Source organism: Penaeus chinensis, chromosome 4 (assembly GCF_019202785.1).
Source record: "Penaeus chinensis breed Huanghai No. 1 chromosome 4, ASM1920278v2, whole genome shotgun sequence".
Lineage (NCBI taxonomy): Eukaryota > Metazoa > Arthropoda > Malacostraca > Decapoda > Penaeidae > Penaeus > Penaeus chinensis.
The window spans coordinates 28,772,946-28,792,191 of NC_061822.1; the positions used below are offsets into that span (position 1 = coordinate 28,772,946).

Here is a 19,246-nt window from a genome sequence, read left to right on the forward strand (position 1 = left end):
TCATAAGTCACTCTAGCAGTGATTTCACTTATAGGAATGGTTAAATGGTTTACAACGGTTGTGAAAACTAATTTTACTTCATCAGATGCATTGACCAGACTGCATAGTATGAAACTCTTCGTGTTCAGATTAAATTTTTAAAGATCTCTGTTGGCCCCAAAGTAAACAGGGCTATTGATTTCATAAACGATCGTTCGAAATCTCATCATTATTTTATAGTAGTATTGTCAGTATCTTATGAATTACCGATTCAGGAAGCTGTGGAGCTTTGAACCCCATCTCATCTAGACAATTTGCTTCTGAAGAGCATCTTTAAAGCGAAATTGGGAAAGGCATATACGTTCACATTCTATATATACAAGTAAGACTGAACTTTGAAGGCATTGCCGGGACAGTCATTCATGTACACATGTACATATACATATATATATACAAACATATATTATGTATGTTAAATATCTGATATATTGTATATATATATTAGATGTATATATTATATATCTTTTTTATATATACATATTTTTTATATATATTAATTAAATGATAAGTATATATATTGTATATCTATTTTATATGTATTATATAATATATATTATAGATATATATTAGATATATTATGTATATCATATATATATTATATAATATGCGTATACAATGTATTTATACATACGATACATGTTATATAATCTATATGTATATATATTTAATGTATATTATATATATTATGTGTATATATACATTATGTAATATATAATATGTATGTGACACACATTTATTATATGTATATATATGTATGCATGTTCATGTATATAGATGTGTATGTACATGTTTGCATATGTATTTGTTACTACAAGATATGTATGTACTTAAATGCATATGTACATATATGTATAGGCATTTATATATACATATATTTGTGTTTATATATATATGTGTTTATATATATGCATATGTATATGTATTTGTGTATCTATATATTATATATAGATATATACACTGTGTGTGTCTGTGTCTGTGTCTGTGTCTGTGTCTGTGTCTGTGTCTGTGTTTGTACACATACATATAAATATCAATATACATCATTTCTCCAAGTCAGTCTTTATCACTCTCCCTGTGTTTCTTTAGACATCCCATCTTTCTCCCTTTCTTATCCGTGGGCCCATCCGTCTTTTCCTGACTCCATCCACTGTTCTCTCACCCTGCCAGTCTATCCATTTATCTATCGATCGATCCCTTCTCTTCCTCTCGCCATCCCTCCCTCTTCCTCTCCCTTCCCCGCCTCATACCCCCCCATTCTTTAATTTTCCTTTCGTTTTCTTCAGCAGCGAAGAAAGCTTACTCTTTGCTGTTGCATTTCTCGAAAGTCGGAAATTTCTCCTCCGGTCCCGAGAATATTCTCTAAAGCTGAAACAAACGTCGGGAATTCCAGGGGTGGAAACCGCGAATCGCCAGGTCCCCATCCTCCCCACTCCCTCCCTCCTCCCTCCTCCCTTCTTCCTTCTTCCTTCTTCCTTCTCCCTTCTCCCTTCTCCCTTCTCCCTTCTCCTCCTCCTTCCTTCTCCTTTCTCCCTTCTTCCTCCTCCCTCCTTCTCCTTTCTCCCTTCTTCCTCCTCCCCCCTCCCCCCTCCTCCCTCCTCCCTCCTCCTTCTCCCTCCCCCTCCCCCTCCTTCTCCCTCCTCCCCCCTCCCTCTCCCTCTCCCTCTCCCTCTCCTCCTCCTTCTCCCTCCCCCCCTCCCCCTCCTCCTCCTCCTCCTCCTCTTTCTCTTTCTCTTTCCTCTCCTCTCCTCTCCTCTCCTCTCCTCTCCTCTTCCCTCCTCTCCTCTTCCCTCCTCCTCCTCCTCCTCCTCCTCCTCCTCCTCCTCCTCCTCCTCTTCCTCCTCTTCCTCCTCTTCCTCCTCTTTCTTCCCCTCCTCCCCCTCCCTATCTGTACCCCATTCCCTCCTACTGCTCCTCCTCCTTCCCTCTTTTCTCATCCTCTTCCTCTTTTTCCTCCTCCTCCTCCTCCTCCTCCTCCTCCTCCTTTTCCTCCTCCTCCTCCTCCTTTTCCTCCTCCTCCTCCTCCTTTTCTTCCTCCTCCTCCTCCTTTTCTTCCTCCTCCTCCTCCTTTTCTTCCTCCTCCTCCTCCTTTTCTTCCTCCTCCTCCTCCTTTTCTTCCTCCTCCTCCTCCTTTTCTTCCTCCTCCTCCTCCTTTTCTTCCTCCTCCTCCTCCTTTTCTTCCTCCTCCTCCTCCTTTTCTTCCTCCTCCTCCTCCTTTTCTTCCTCCTCCTCCCTTTTCTTCCTCCTCCTCCTCCTTTTCTTCCTCCTCCTCCTCCTTTTCTTCCTCCTCCTCCTCCACCTCCACCTCCACCTCCACCTCCACCTCCCATCATCTACGACTCCTCCCCCTCCTTTCGCTTTCCCATCCCCTTATCTTTCGTTTCCTGTCTTTCTAAATCACCTTCCCCCTTCCCCTCCCCTTCCCCCATCCCTCTTTCCCTTTCTCCGTTTCCCATCCCTTATTCCTCTCCGATCCCTCCCATAGCCTGAGATTCATTCCCTTGGTAGCCAAGCGGTTGCACAAAGGTTTCCTCTTCATCAAGGTAATTGTAGCCTCGAGCCCCAACACCACCGATCAAGAGAGTACAAGGAGAAAAGAAACGTTTTCATCGCGTGCACACACAAAAAAATCGCTCTAATCGTGTGCGTCGTAGGGAGATCGTCTCTCGGAGTGTCATTTCAAATCCGCAAGACTGTGTGTGTCATTGGCGTCCTTGTATTCAAAATCCCCGTCTGCCTTTGTTTGTAGGTTTGACGGGGCGAAAGGGGTACTCTCAGAAGGGCGTGCTTATCAGTTGGCGCTGCGGTGGCGATGCTGTACTGCTGACGCCCCTCAGCTGTGTGTGATTTTTATGTTGACGTTTGGTCGCATGGTTTTTAGTAGGTTAGTATGGGGAGAAAGGACGGCGTCGTTGGTATTCTAAAATAGTAATGGTACTATTATTGTTGCGTTTGTTATCGTTGTTGTTCTTGATAATGGGAGTAATGATCATTATCATCATTGCTTTTACTTTTTTCCTCATCCCCCCCACCTCATTCTTTTTACGTCATACAGCTCGGTGCCATTTCGGGTAATTCCTCTTTAATATAAATAAACCATCTACCAGCGTTTCATAGTCATTCAGTATTCTTGAAGTGGGGTGTGTGGGAGGATTGGGGGGGGGGGGGGGGGAGGTGCACATACTCGGTTCATTCATGGCGGATAACACGGCGTTGCATTCCTCCCCGCGCGAAATGTGTGAAGACGTTCCCCCGCCGTCCGTTGCCTCCGCCGGGGTTTATCAGAATACAGTACCATCGCTGCCTCCCTCCCCCCTTCCTCTACGAATACTGTCAGAGATAAGGCACCAATGACCCCCCCCCCCCCCCACTACCATCCCGGTACCCCCAGCCTCTTGTACCCGCTTCAGTCAGGCGTCTTCTGAGTCGCCAGCTGCCCTTCCTGCAGCAGCACGTACCCGAAGCACAACAAACTACTGCTGGAAATACCGACTCCCTGCTTGGTCTGTCGCCTCCCCGCGGCCCCTCTGCGTCTTGGGTCTCCGGTGCTGAAGCCTGTCTCAGCACAACCCGCATGAAGCCACCAGTCTTGGAGCAGCCACAACATCCCTGCCCTACAGTATAAACACCACCTCCGCCCCCTCCCTCTCCCCCTCCCCCACGGCGCTACCCGCCATCGCCACCGCCACCAGCTGCCGCTTGTGTTGTGTAGCGAGGTATTGCGTATTGATCCGGTATGTCCGCGCGGGCCCTCCCACCCTCGTCACTTTCCTTCCTCCTGCCCCTCCCTGGGCCCCTTCCCAGGCCCCTTCCCTGGCCCCTTCCCCCGGCCCCTTCCCCGCCGCCGTCCTCCGCCGCCTCCCTTCCGCCCCCGCCCCCCGCTCCCGCCCCACTCCCTCCCGTTGCCGCTGACCAATGCAGTCTATGTGACGCTGGTAGACTCGAGTAATTCGAATACTTCTGATGCAGGCGCGGCGAGGGGTTTCCAGGGCGGCGGTGTCGATTGGATGCGTCAGCGTGGCTGCTTAAAGGCCCAGGTGGCAGGGAGGCCCCCCTTCCCCTCCCCCCTGTCGCCTCCCTCTGCTCCCCTGCCCGCACCACACGCACCCTGGCTCTCACCCACGCCCTGCCTTGATCACTTGTGAATAATTTACAGCAAAAGCGAGGCGTGTAACAGAAGAATTCGCTAAAAGCTACCACGGGGCCATGAAGGGGTGCGGAGGACCTTGGTGCCGATGCCGAGCCAAGGACGGATGGAAATGCTTGACATTGCTGTTGTCACTTCTGCCCAAGCCGAGGGAGCATAAGCTGAGGCAGGATACCTCTGGTGCCCCGGTTACCAGGGACCAGCAACAGATGCATCTCTGGCTTGTAAGGGCGCCGGATGCCACGGGCAGGAGAGCCGCGCTAGGTATGGAAGGCCAGGGTTTTGCTGACCAAGCTTTACCAGTTGCCTTCTGAGAGAGGTGGGGCGCCTGTGCAACAGTAGCGTTGGTTACCCCAGCTGTCGCGTCGCATTACGCATGGAGGAGTTCTGACCTTTGCTCTTTCCTCTCGGGCATTTAGTGCCTTTTTAAATTTGCAGGTGTTTGGCGAGTCGTCTTGAAGGAGAGTGCGAGCCCAGCCGGGATGCGACCGTGGATCCCGTTCGTTTGGTCGGGTTTGCAGTCAGAACGAGTAATGTTGGGGTAAAAATAGATGATTGTAAACTCAGTTGATGTGCCGTTACGTATATCTCCAGAGCCATTTAGAATAATATGCTCTATTGGTCATTTATACGATAGTTGAGGCCCCTGGAGACCAACGATGCGTGATGAGGAAGTGGCGCAGGTGATGAGTGGAGGGCAGGACCGCCTTGGTGGCCGGGATGCTGCTCACCGGGGGGACCAAAGTGTATTTTTAGCATTCCTCTGCATCTCGGCGCGAACGTGTTGGAGGTGAGGCGCGTTCGTGTGTTTACTTGTCAACGTTGGGCGCTCTTGGTCCCCGCCCTCCTCCTCGCCTCCGACGGCCCCCACGCTCTGAGAGGGAAGCGTGTCGTCGACGACTCTTGCTACTTCGCTTCTTCGCACCTTTGTCTCTCTGCCTCGTGTCTAAAACCCATTCAAGCACGGCAGAGTAGGAGGGAGGAAAACGCGAGGTTACGGCATCGCCATTGGCACAAGCTAATTACCGAGGGTTCCACAGCTCTCAGATGCTAGACTCCATGCGATGCCTCACAGCGGAGTCATGCAATACGTGGAAAGCAAAAGGAACACGAGGACTCGAACACCAGCTGATGTATTGGGCAAGGGATGTCGGCAGCCGGGCTGCTTTTTATTCATTCACGCGTCCTCTGTTGGCGCGGGCGGCAAGAATCTTGAAGGATGTTCACCCAGTGTCCTTTTTTAGTCAGAGGGAAAGACTCAGTTTTAGCGGATTTTTCCGTAGGGAGAGGACCCATTTTTATTTTTTCAGGGTAGGAGAGGGAGATATTTGTTGTAACGTTTTTATGTAACCTTCTGAAGTATGCAGTTGAAAGTATGAAGGGATTATTTAACCCAAGATAAGATCATGACCCGATTTCTTTGTGTAGGATGGAAGGAAGGAAGGAAGGAATGGAGGAAGGAATGGAAGGAAGGAATGGAGGAAGGAAGGGAGGGAGGAAGGGAGGGAGGAAGGGAGGAGGAAGGGAGGAAGGAAGGGAGGGAAGGAATGGAGGAAGGAAGGGAGGAAGGAAGGGAGGAAGGAAGGGAGGGAGGAAGGGAGGGAGGAAGGGAGGGAGGAAGGGAGGGAGGAAGGGAGGAAGGAAGGGAGGGAGGAAGGAAGGAAGGAAGGAAGGGAGGAAGGAAGGGAGGAAGGAAGGGAGGAAGGAAGGGAGGGAGGAAGGAAGGGAGGAAGGAAGGGAGGAAGGAAGGGAGGAAGGGAGGGAGGAAGGGAGGGAGGAAGGGAGGGAGGAAGGGAGGAAGGAAGGGAGGAAGGGAGGAAGGGAGGGAGGAAGGGAGGGAGGAAGGGAGGGAGGGAGGAAGGGAGGGAGGAAGGGAGGGAGGGGAGGGAGGAAGGGAGGGAGGAAGGGAGGAAGGGAGGAAGGAAGGAAGGGAGGGAGGGAGGGAGGGAGGGAGGGAGGGAGGGAGGAAGGAAGGGAGGGAGGAAGGAAGGAAGGAAGGAAGGAAGGAAGGAAGGAAGGAAGGAAGGAAGGAAGGAAGGAAGGAGAGAGAGAGAGAGAGAGAGAGAGAGAGAGAGAGAGAGAGAGAGAGAGAGAGAAGGGGGGGGGGGCATGGTTTCGGTGATACTGGCGGTGTCGGCGGTGGCGCCGAGCAAGACGTGGATCCTGTTGATACAAGGCAGCTCGCACGAGGCACAGTCAGTAGGAGGCACTGGATGGAGGGCCGCGGACACTCCGGGCTCAGCGTTCGCGATCGCAGGGCTCGGGCGCGGGGCAGCAATCGGGCGGGACGGAAAGCTCGGGCCGCCGCCGAGGACTTGCATTCTCCATGAAATATGGCCCCATCAATGTGTAACTTGGGCGGCGGCAAGAACGGAGAGTGTTTCTCGAAGGTTGTTGAGGCGGCGTCCACGACTGGCGCTTGCATGATACCCCCCGTTTTGATCGATGGAATAGAGGCCGCGATGAATGGGTACGGTTATGGCTCTGCTTGTGCGGCCGTGCTGAAACCTGTAGTGAGTGCGACTCACCAGGCGCACGGTGTGACTGCGGGTCGGGCTGTTAACGAGCACAGGTTATTCGTGTTCTGCAGGTTGGAGGAGGCATTCCGGCGGCGGAGGGTCTTGGTTGTCGGTCGCCCTGACATTGCTTTGACATTCCATCACAAGCCTGAGAGACTGTTATAGTGTGAGAGTGAGGTCCCTCGGTCTAGTTAGTTATTCTGCGTAGAGCAACGGCTGGAACTAAGGGCTTGGAGTAGTAAGTAGAAGTCATTTCTGAGCAGGTAGCGGTGCCCCCCCCTCCCCCGAGCCTGGGAGCGTAGGCCGTAAACCATACATTCATCCCCTCACGCTTATTACACTCGCGAGCGCTCGTCTGCGGCGCTTGACCGTCTTCACCCCCCCCCCCTCTCTCTCTCTCTCTCCCGGGTCTTGGAAGCGCCGTTGGTTTATTTTAGGGTCGAAATTGGAATTATTTTTCATTGAATTCTTCGGTTTCTTCATGTCGATATGACTTTATCGCGATCTAATTTCCCTCCGTCTCGTGGCTCGCGACTACGTGTAAAATCGAGCGCGGCTTAGTCTGTGTCATGGGCTTGGGTTCACTTCACACCCACTTGTCCCTCTGCCATAGGGAGATGAAGATTGATTGGCATATCAATCCGGCCGAGGAAGCAGCGGGCGCGCGCATACCTTCGACGCTTACCTGCAGAGCCAGGTAGCTGCCTGACTTCCTGGTGTCACTTGTGGTTTGGGCATGAACTTGAAAGGCTGTGGGCGCGGGGACCAGCGTCTCCCCTATGTCTGATTCCCGTCCTTTGTCACACGCGGGATGCGGGGCTTCTGGCCGGAGCATCTTATTCCCGCGGCCTCTGACATGTTATGCGGGCTAACACAGGGGTTGCTGCCCCCCTCCCCCCTGGCTTCGGGGTATGCGCTCCTTCGCATTTTGTTACTTCATACAACGTACCTTCCCCGCGGGTGAGGGGCTCACATGTCTTGCGATAGGCTTGGCCGCGAATCCACGCCGGCATATCCTCTCCTCGACCTCTGTATCATCACATTGTGCTCTTTATATCTGATTCGACTTGCATTTTTTAAAACGGCGACACATAAGAACTTGCAGCCCTTTCTACTGTTCAGCATTGAAGGGGAAATTCCATTGCCCTAATGCTGTGGTGCACCATAGACAGTGCATTTTCCCCTTCTTTGCAAACAAAGTGCGTTAAAGCTATGAGCACAATACTCCCCATGTTTTATCAATATTATGTATGGCAACGACAAAGAAATTCGGCGGCCATAGGAAGGAAAAATGGAAATGTTTTGATGTTCCGGGAGATGCGGCAACAGTGGCGGGTGGTGCTGATGGCTGCGGTGTTGCGCTCGCTGAGGCCCTGGGTGTCAGTGACCCTGCTGTCTCTCGCCCAATCACAAAGCGGAATCTGTTTAGTCGCGCGTTCTTATTGGCTGCAGCGCTGCCCTTGTCGACGGACGCCGCCAACCAGAAGTGAGAGTGGGAGTGGCGGAGAGTTTTCATTGGCTGGAGGTGCTGACACTTTCACATTTTCGGCCGTCATCAACCCGCATAAAGTTTTGCGCCAGACTTCAGCTGTCGCTCATTATGTATCATAATATATTCCATTAATGTTAGAAATATAGAAACTAATACGGCTATCCGGTCACACAGAGGAGTTGTCGGCTCCCAACAGTCTTCCCCGCGACATTTTTGATCGGCGGAGTTGCCATTCCCCCTTGGCCGTTACCTTATTTCACGGCATAAATAAAATCTGGTTTATCCACCCGCTCGAACTAAAGATGGTGGACGCTGATGCATAGTTGAGGAAGGTGGGCGTCACATTAAAGAGGAGAGGAGGAACAGGAAGTAGGGAAAAAGAGAGGAAAGGAGAGCGCGAGGGTGGGTGGGTGGGTGAGAGAGAGGGTGAGAGAGCGAGCCGGAGGTGGGTACAAGAAATACTGACGAAGAGGTTACTGTAAGGTCGCAGCTTGGTGGGAAGGAAGGATGGGGGAGGGAGGGAGGGAGGGAGGGAGGAAGGGACGGTGGGACGAATGGTGGAGAGAGAACAGACGATGAGAGGGGGAGGGGGGGGAAGAGAAAACAGGCGTTGAGTGTAGAAAAAGAGAGGGGGGAGGAAAGAGAAAAAAGGCGGTGCTGAGAGCGGGAAGGAGATGAAGGAAAGAAAAGAGAAAACGGGCGAGGAGAACGGGGGCGAAATACGGACAAGGAAAGTAAGGGAAGAGAAGACGATCGGGAAGAGTAGGAGAGAATAATGGTGGAAGACAAAAGAGCGGGAAGGGAGAAGGGTAAGGGACAAGAACAGGGCGTGGGGAGCAGGACGAGAATGGAAAGGGGAGACGGGCAGGGATCGTGGCAAGCGAGGGGAAAGGATGGAGGAAACCGTATTATGTCGGGAGAGCAGAGGGTTTTACGAGAGTTGATTCCAGCTGGGGGGGGGGAGGGGTTGTCAAAGCGGGAGCGAGGAATAGAGAATGAAAGAAACGGTAAGATGTATTAAAAAGAGAAAAATAAGAGTAGAGGGGAGGTTGTCGAGGTACCAAAGCGGAGGAAGCTTTTACCCTCTGCGTACGGCTTCGCTTGTGCTAAAGGGAATGGACGATGGAAATCACTGCGAAGGCCAAGATAAATGATCATGAATAAGGGCTTCCAGATGAATAATAATGAATAATGGCGTTTAAGGCAGTTGTGGATTGACTGCGTGACATGGTCTCGAGTTTTCGTCATCGTTATTTCCGGAAATGTTGACAAGTAACGGAGATTGATAAGTTTCTCTCTCTCTCTCTCTCTCTCTCTCTCTCTCTCTCTCTCTCTCTCTCTCTCTCTCTTTCTCTTTCTCTCTTTCTCTCTTTCTCCCTTTCTCCCTCTCTCCCTCTCTCCCTCTCCCCCTCTCCCTCTCCCTCCCCCTCCCCCTCCCCCTCCCCCTCTCCCTCTCCCCTCCCCTCTCCCTCTCCCTCTCCCCCCCTCTCCCTCCCCCTCTCCCCCTCCCCCTCCCCCTCTCCCTCCCCCTCTCCCTCTCCCTCTCCCCTCTCCCCCTCCCCCTCTCCCCCTCCCCCTCCCCCTCCCCCTCCCTCTCCCCCTCCCCCTCCCTCTCCCCCTCCCTCTCCCCCTCCCTCTCTCCCTCTCTTTCTCCCTCTCCCTCTCTAACTTGCGTGTAGATTCTCCGTTCCTCCGTAAATATTGGTGAACGTCCGCGTACGCATCGGAAGGCCGGCCGCACGCCCCCATACACGTTCGGTTCTCGCGGGCAGTCAGCGCCGTGCGAAAGAAGAAACGTTTAGCGAGCGACTTCCGGGTGGAGGCTCCCAGCTCGAGTGTGCAGGGACGGACATCCTCCCGCCTCCCTCGTCCGCCAGCCAAGCGGGACATGCCGTGACTCATGCTGGCCCTGCCTCGCCGCCCTCAATAACGGGGCCTCCCTCGGTGGGCGGAGACTGCCACAGTACCACCACAACCACCTGAGGCCGTGCCCTACCCTCACCCTGGTCGTGCCACCACCTGGCCTGGCCGCACTCGGGTTTCTGCTTGGAAGGAGGGCTTTTGGGCTGGCGGATAGGTCGCTTGGGTAGGTGAAGGTCGGGGCCCTGGCGGAGGCAGCAGAAAGCGCCGAGGGCCGAAGTGTCCTCAAAGGCACCACCACCTCAGGGGGCGCCATGAGAACGGGCTTGAGACGGGTAACCTCCGGCGCCCTTCGCTCAACCTCAGTGGCAACCCCGATCACTGATAAACGAGACCTTAATGTTCGGTTTTTCTTAGCTTATCTCGGCCAGGATAAAACGACCGTTACCTACTGTATATCTCCGGAGATACAAGTTTTATCTGATATGCCGTGTGCGACGGGTAGGCGGCGGCCACTGGTGAAGGACCCAGGGTCGGCGGATAGGCAGATCGATGGTAGGCCACGTGGTGGGCCTTACGTTTCGGCACACTTAGTCGATCTCGCCGTACCACCGCGCTCGACAACGTTTTTGCCGGGGAAGGGGCGGCAACGTGTCGGCTCGGAGGGGGGGGATGGAGTCCGCGCGACGTGTGCCCAGCCAGAGATCGGCGTTATTATAGCATCCTTCGGCGCATTTTCTTGGACGGGAGAAACGTTTCCTTCTGTTTTCGAGCCGGGTTTTCGAAGCGGGCAAAGCGGTGTATGTAGATTGTCTGAGCATTTCAGTACCCCAATACACGCAGGGTCTTCGTTTACGCCAGAGTGACTTTCCAGACAGTTGTCACTTAACATACCAGCAGGAGTCGCTAGGTTCCCTGCAGTTGTTGATAATTATGCCTGTCCTGAGGGCTTAAGTGTTCCCCAAGGCATCTCCATCCACACAAAAGAGCCTGTCGCAGTCTCTTTACATTTTCCCCCTATCTCGTTTACATTATACCAGACTTCTTATGCACGGGACCTTAAATATACTGAGGACTCGTACTCCCATGCCACAGGCGTGAGTAGAAGCATCGAAAACTCGGGGTGAAATGAAAAGCCCAAAGACTTTAGCGTTATTTTGCAGATCGAGACAGACTTGTACGCTCTCCTGTGGCCAGGTGGTGGGTGGGTTAGGTGGGGGTTGGAGGTAGGGGGTAGGGGGGGTGTCGAAGCAACTGTTGCTGCCTCACGTGCCATCCACACCACTAACCTTACCTTCCGTTTGTTTCTCTCTCAAGCACTTATCGTAGGGATTAAAAGGTAGAGGGAAGGCCGGTTGTATGAGGCGGGTATTTTCTGTGGAGGGGGCATGATATGTCGTTCTTCTGCTTGTTTGTTTGTTCTTTTGTTTGTGTAGCAAGTTTGATCATGGTTGAGGTGATGTGGCCAAGTACAGATTAGTTTTTTTTTCATTTTAATAATTTTCTCGTAGCCTCATCGACACCACGGCCACCATTTGATACGTGTCTTGATATCAAGAACTTCAGGTTTATTCGAAATTCCTACCGGTATATTGTATGTTGTGCAGGTGTTCAGAAGTAACTTTCGTGGGCGGCTTTTTCGTATCAGAAGTCTAGACCGTCATGCCGTAACATCTGTTAATGAGTATTAAGCCGAAATATTTCTTTTAAGCCATTTTATGTCGGAGTAATGAAAAGGTTTGGGCGGGAGTGGTGACCAAGCGAGCGGTACCTCCTCTCGTCCTGGGTGGTGGCCATGGGGGAAGAAGTTGGTAGAGACAAACTTTAGCGAATAAAATAATCACGGCGACGGCGATGCCGAAGGGCGCCGAAGATCAGAGGCGTTATCGGGAGAGAGGGGGCGGCAGGGCAGGTGCCTATGTGTATGCGAGTGTGCGTGTGCGCGTGTGTGCAGGGCTGGTGCGCCATGTGGATGTGTGTACTGAGATTAGCGCGGGGCTGCCTCACGTGTGCGCGCCAGGGCTGGGCTGCGGGAGGCCGATCAATACTCTGTTCTCTTCTCTCTTATCTTCCTCTTTACCTGTCTCTGGAGCCCCTGCATGCCTTGATTTCTATAGGAATATTAGCTTATTTCGCCCAAGAGCTTGGGCCACATGGACGTGGAATGGCTGGCCATGGTTCCATGGGAAGCGGAGTTATGTGCATACGTGTGAGCTAACCTGCCCACTGCTGGCGCCCCTGCCTCTGTTGCTGCCGCATGTCGTGATATCAAACTCCTTCTTATTTTAATGTGATCCATGTCTCTGATGCTTTTCTTGGAGGATATGAAGCTGCATCTATACGGAACGTATTTGTACATATATAGTTGTATAGTTCCAAGTCTATGACGTAAGACGCAACGATTAAAACTCGTTTTCTTTATTTAGTTGCCGCGTCTGAGCCACATTGTCAAAATGCCCTAATATTGCTCCGTTCAAAGCGAGAAATAAATGCACGCTTTGGATTTCTTTTAGCTTGGATTTGAGGCGGAATTCGATCCGCGGGTCATCTTAATATCACGCCGGCGGGGAATCCCACACTGAAACCCCCGAAACGCGAAACAAAGGGTTTTGTATGGACGGGAGGTAGCCATTTTTAGCTTGTGTGTGGGTGGCGGGGAAGTAGATGATGTGCGGCCCTCGTAGGGATGATGGGTGCTTGGGTGAATCATTTCGAGGGAAATTTCTTACGGCCGCGTGCTGTAGGGAGCGGCGTCCGGCTCGATTGCATTACTTGGGGGCTGCTTGGAGCGGCGATCATGATTTAGGGATTGATTGGGAGTCTGCCAATTTTCATCAAGCTGGCTATTTAATTTATTCCTGGGAGGGGGTACGTACATGGGGGCTGGGAACGGACGCACTTACAGACAGACAGACAGACAGACAGACAGACAGACAGACAGACAGACAGACAGACAGACAGACAGACAGACAGACAGACAGACAGACAGACAGACATGTTTGATTTGCGTGTTTACTCTTCCTTAAATGTCTTTGCCGTAAGCTTGCACCAAAAATAAGGAGAGAAAAATAGTTTGAAAGGCAATGATGAACACATCTCGGGGTATCCGGAATAGGTGGTGGTTATGTTTATGCCACGCGTGTATTTTTTACCGTTGGTGTTGTGGGCAAGGTTAGGGAGAGAGGGCAAGAACAGGTATATGCTCATGAAGGATGGATGCTTTCCCGGTGTTCATGGTGGGTGGGTGGGGGGGGGGGGGTCGGGGCCGGGGCCGGCTTCGGGAAGGCAGCCACGGGGAAGAATTACCCAATGTTTTTCTTTAGCCTTACCCGGGGAAATCTGGGCGGGTAATTGGAACACAAATGGCATTTTTCCGGTTTTGAAGCAGCCGTTAGGAATATTTAAGAAGCTTATTTCTTGCAAGGAAATTATAGGTTATGCAAATGAAAATTGCCTTGCCTAATGAATATAACTTTGAAAATATACTCAGGTGTCTTTGATTACATATCATGTACATACACATGATATATACATGCACGCATGCACACATATGCATAAGTACACCAATGGCTCACAAATAAAAAGATGCATTCAAATAAGAATAGACACAAACAATCAAAAGTCCTCTGTTTGGTGTATTTAACTCATGATGATGTGGGTGCTTCCACTGTATCCACTGTGGTTTTGTTTTTTATAGGTATCTCTATGCACAAATGGCTTCACAAGTCAGAGGAACCAATAATTAGTCTGACCTGATCTGAGTTTTGGGAAAATTGAAAATTTCTCTTGTTATTGTTATTAACATTATTATTTTCATTTTTTATATTATCATTACTTTTTTAAATGTTATGAGCAATACTAGTAGTATTAACAAAAGGAACTTTTCTCTGTAAGACTTCAAAAAATGGGGTAAACAGGTTGAATCAGATAGACCCAGTGATTGACTCCTTGCTGATTAAGTACTTCTGAAACATCTATGTGTATACACAGTTAATAACCATACAGGCATACATGCACTTACCCCACCTACTAGAAATGAAGTTATGGTGGTTATTTTGTAAGCAGTTCTTTAAAACAACAAGAAAGAGTGTTCCCAGATATTGAGTTGTTGAACTATCTCAGATCCTGTATTTCAATTATAATTTATGTTAATGAATAGTAGTATTCATATGAATCTCTTGATGCATAACAAGCTGTTTTTGTTTTTCCAGATACCTTGATGCCTATGAGCGCATCAATTTTCTCGGCGAAGATGGCGAAGAACGAGGGACAGAGATGGACGACGGGGAAGACTCCCGATCCATGCGAGCCAAACGTACAATCAGATCTCTTAACACTGTGCCTCTCTCATATAACCACCAACAGCACAATGTTGTAGGTAAGTAAGGGGGAGCAGCTGGGGTAAGAGGGTGTGGAGAGCCTTTTTGTCTTTCTGGTATTGGTTGACATCTTGTCGATTTGTATGTGTGGAGGGATGACTACTTTCATTGTTTGATTTATTGGGCACTTCCAATTTGTTTTGTTATAGATAGATATTTTTTTGAATAATGATATTGTGAATATATATATATCTGAAGCTCTCTCTTATATATTCTATTTGTATCCCCAACAGAAGCTATCAGAGTTGGTGCTGGGCTGTCTTCTGCACTCTACAGGCCTTCTCCATATGATAAGCTCGCACTTTCCCTCATCTCGCCGATGCCCAATGAGCATGACTTTGCCTTCAATGTGTGTACCATATTGAGCAACGAAGGACGCCATGTTCTGCAGCTTGGTCAGTGCCCGCGATTGGTGGAGCACATGCTAGCCCATGCTGGTGTATACAGAGACTGTAAGTTTATTTCCAGTAATTAGAAGATTATTGGAGTCTTGTTTTAATTTTGTTTGCTATTTAATAAGAAATAACTTATTTTATTTTTTTATTTTTTTATTTATTTATTTTTTTTAGTATTAAATGGTTGATATAGAAGCCAGTGGAGATTTAGCTATTTTTTTTATCATAATATTTATAAGACTATTTCAGAGTGTTAGAGATCTTTTGTCATTACAGAAGAAGTAGGGAAATTATTTTAAAACATTTATGATCTTAAACAGTTTTGTACTTTTGTCCTTTTTTTCATCAGCTCCCCTTAACTTTGCATAAAAGATTGATTTTGAAATTTGTCTGCTCATACTGTTTTTTTTTTTTCTTCTTACAAAATGTTTCCATTTCAGGGGAAACGCAGAAGTATTTCTTGACAAACTACAAAGAAGCAAAAGGCCGGAGCCTAGTGCAGTTCTGGATTGATTCAGTGGAAGATCGTACTGTGTTAGACTTGCTGACGCCCGAGAGTTTCGAGAAAATCAGTAGTCGAGCTTTGGACACTAGCAAGACAGTTGAATTGGAAGAAAATAATGGTGCTATAAATAATAATATTGCCCATAATCTTAACAGTGATATTTTGGAAACTTTAAATAATAAGGAAAATTTTGTACTTGAAGGAACCAGTGATTTCTTATTAAATGATTCCTGTCTAGTAAGTGAATCAAAATCAGACTTAGTGAAATCAGTGAGTAGTGGAAGCAGAGAAGCATTTGATGAAAGTGAAAAATTAACAAGTGAAGAAGCACAGCTTTCAAAGAAGGACTTGTTATTAAGAAGATTAGAAAAGGTAAGATTTTACCCCTTTGTGGATAGATACATATTGAAAGGATTTAGTAAAGGATTCCATGTGTTTTCCTAAGTGGGTAGATGGTTGTAGATTATTGTTGGTTGTAGATGTGTAAGTATTATTAGTATTTATGTCACAGTGTACTGAAATATTAAGTATCAGCTGATTTTAGGGTGAAGACTTTAAGGAAATAATTCCTCTCCTTGTTGCAATATTGCTTGCATTTGAGATGTGGCTAACTATACTGATAAGTGCACTGTGATTCTAGATGAACATTGGTAGGTTGTTAGTGGGATGTAAACAAAGCATAGCCTATTCAGAGTTTCCAAATACAACTTTATTGTTTGCAAGTTTGTATTATTGATAATGTAGTGTGTTTTGAGTACAATAACAGATGTAGAATTGCTAGTTCTTGTGGTGTGTCATAGGATATTATGTGCCAGAAGTGATAATGGTAATTTTTTTATGCCAGTATATAAAAAATCATTCTTATGTATTTGTCATATAATTTTTTGTTGTATTTATGGCACTTTGCCAGTTGCTGGTGTAGCTGTTTTTATTATTATTTTTGTTTTCCTCATTACTCTTTATTGGTAAATTTATTATTACCCATCCCACCTGAGTTTATAAGAACTCAGGTGTAGCAGTGCTATATTGCTGTCTTTTGCAATAGGTCTTATTTCCATTTGTTTTCCATTGTGTTAGAGGAGTCGTTTGCTTTCCCTTATGATGATTAGGGTTGGCAGGGTAGTGTCAGGTTTAGGATTGTGGATCTCGCTTTATGAAGAGTACATGTAAGAATACTTTCTTACACAGCTTTGTTTCCTGCCATCTCTCTTTTTTAAAAGGCTTAACCCCTTTTTTGATTTATTTATTGTTAATTATTTTGATCTTGTTCCCAGTAAAGTTTTTATCATTATTATTCTTGAGATAAAGGGCCAATCTGGTGCTATTTTGGCAGTATTGCCTAATTTGCTGGCTATTTCTTCCATCTCATAATATATTATATTACTACTAGTTGCTCTCTTGTTGCAACATTCTTTTCAACATTTTCATATTTTTTAATATTACATATTATTACTAATATGTTCTTACTAGTATTATTCTCTTGTCATTTTTGCAGTATAAAAAAAAAGAAACAAACTTCTCCATCTCTGTTATTTGAGGACCAATAGTTTAATTTAAAGTAATTCTTTGCAACAAAAAAATAAACCAAACTTGTAGACCACTCCTTGTTAATTTTGGTATAGCTGTCATAAAGTTCAAGGTCAAGAATTGATTACTGGAATGGGCAAATTTTGTGTGTGCTACAAGACCATGCAGCTGGTACTTGCACCCATCTTTACTACTACCACTGTCACAGTCACTAATACAACCATAACCATTATCATTACCAGTGTTATTGCCACAGCAAGTAAATGAAACAACATAGTACTAATACAACTCTTAGCTGCTATAAATACATTGATACTAATACAACTCTTTGCTCTTATGAATACTACTACAATGTTCTACTTTTCTTTTGTGGGTGTTTCTTTTAATTCTACCAGTAGTTCTGGCAAGTTTGAATGGTAGAACGCTCTATCTAATGCAGTAATAAGCCCATAGTAAGATCAAGTTATGTAAAGAGAACAATATTCATAAAGTGAACAGCTGAATATTCCATTGTGAGGCTGATTAGAGGTGTGGGTTTCTCATTTGAGCTTGGAGAAGGAACTTGAAATGTGTAAAAGGCTTGTTTTTTCCTCTCTCTCCTTTTAAATTTTTTTCCTTTCTTTAGAATTGAAATCTTTCTTATTTGAATTTTTGTTAGGTGAACTATGGTGCCATGTACTAATTATTGTCTTAGTACTGTGATGGGAGTTTTTTAATCTATTCATTTGAGTAATAAAATCATTTAAGCTGCTTTTGTCTCCCTGTTTCCATAATGACTAATTGCCTCAGCTGTTATAGAGAATATATTTTCTGATGAATATGCCTGTTGCTGTGATTTGTATTACATTGATTCTTATCATTCATACTGTGTACAATTTTTACTTTTTATATTGCTATGAGTTTGTTTTTAACATACTACTACTATGGTATGTTTTTGACACATTAGCTCCTGAAGTATAGATTTCTTCTACAGTGTTCATATATTTTTTTATGTAATTGGTAATTGTTCTATATAACCTTTGAATATTACAGTCAGTGTTAGACATGTATAACTAATTGACTATAGAATGATTATTTTGAAAGTTTTATTTTATCAATCTATGTATTGTACTTGGCTTCAGTAAATTGCATATAGTTGATGGTAGATCCATGATCTTTGCCAAGGCAACTCTTCCTGTAGTCCTTGGAACTACATTTCCTTTGTTTTGCCTTCCCCTAACCCCAACTTCAGTCTGGTCCTATTTTTCAAGTTTTGCACAGATAAATTTTGGTCTTTTCCTTTTCAATAAATGTTTGATTTTACACACCCCACAGTGGAGTGTTCAATCAAAAATTAGTTTTTAACTGCTTACCAGTAATCAGTGTATTGGAATCAATGTGAATATTTCAACTAATAGTTGACATATGTACATGATACAAAGTTTTCTTTTATATATATTTAATTTTCTTTTTTTTTTTTTTTACTCCAGCCAATGAGGAGGGAGGGGAAATGTTGGGGTTAGGCTGGGGAACCTTGGAAGAATGCATCAGATTTAAATTCACTCATTACATTATGAAAAGCAACAGTTTCTATGTGACAGCTTATCTGTGTCTTCGTGGAAGTGATTTTGTTTGATTATATTATATATTGACCAATTTTCAGACACATTAGGGGTAACTTTTAATTTGTCTGTTACTGAATTTTGTCCTTTCATTAATTGTTATAGGTTCTATACCTTAGAACATTTTAGACTAACACCTTCTTCTATTTTTCTTTTTTTTTAGTGCTCTTGTTGGATGGAGACATTACAATATCAAATGCATAGTATGTTGTATTAACTTTAGTCAGGCTGAGAGTGCAAGGAGAATTAATGAGTGCTCAAATTTTTTTTAAAGAGTATTGGCAGTCTTACATAAAACTGTTAAGAAATGCATATATCTAGTCAGAATAGCTTTTGCTATATCATGAGATTTGACCGCCTTAGGGTCTTTTTCTAATATTTTTAAGAATGATGGGTTGAGGTCTTGAATTAGGGTGAGGGATTGGATGATTAGCTTGTGGGAAGGAAGGCTTGTGAGTGCTTGCATTTTTTGCGTGATGACCATTTGTGTTTTGTTTGGCTTGAAAGGAGAAAAGTGTAGTACCCATGTCGAAAAGTAAACTGAAAATAAGTAGACATCCCCCTGTAGATACCTGATCTTATGATTATGAGAACGATCGTTGAAATTTTGATGGTCATAGTGGTTTGTTTTTGGGTTAAGGTATTGACTTCATAAATGTTTTTTGAGTCAGCACTTCACTTTATGTCCTCCTATTTAAGAACAGGTATTTTTGATCTTTTAGGTTCTGAAGATGATGTGTGCGCTTGCTATAAGAGCATTTATTTTGTTGGTTATGAAGTTTACA

The 19,246-nt window shown here is 46.4% G+C and overlaps 1 protein-coding gene across 3 annotated transcripts in view; it reads left to right on the forward strand.

Annotated features, from left to right (window-relative positions):
• Positions 1-19,246, forward strand: part of LOC125024916 (AT-rich interactive domain-containing protein 2-like) — a 55,016-nt gene that overhangs the window by 20,289 nt on the left and 15,481 nt on the right. For all 3 annotated transcript variants that reach the window (XM_047612687.1, XM_047612688.1, XM_047612689.1), the window contains exons 4-6: positions 14,266-14,432; positions 14,667-14,885; positions 15,269-15,705. In XM_047612687.1, coding sequence (XP_047468643.1) covers positions 14,266-14,432; positions 14,667-14,885; positions 15,269-15,705 — 823 coding nt within the window. The remainder of the gene's footprint in view (positions 1-14,265; positions 14,433-14,666; positions 14,886-15,268; positions 15,706-19,246) is intronic.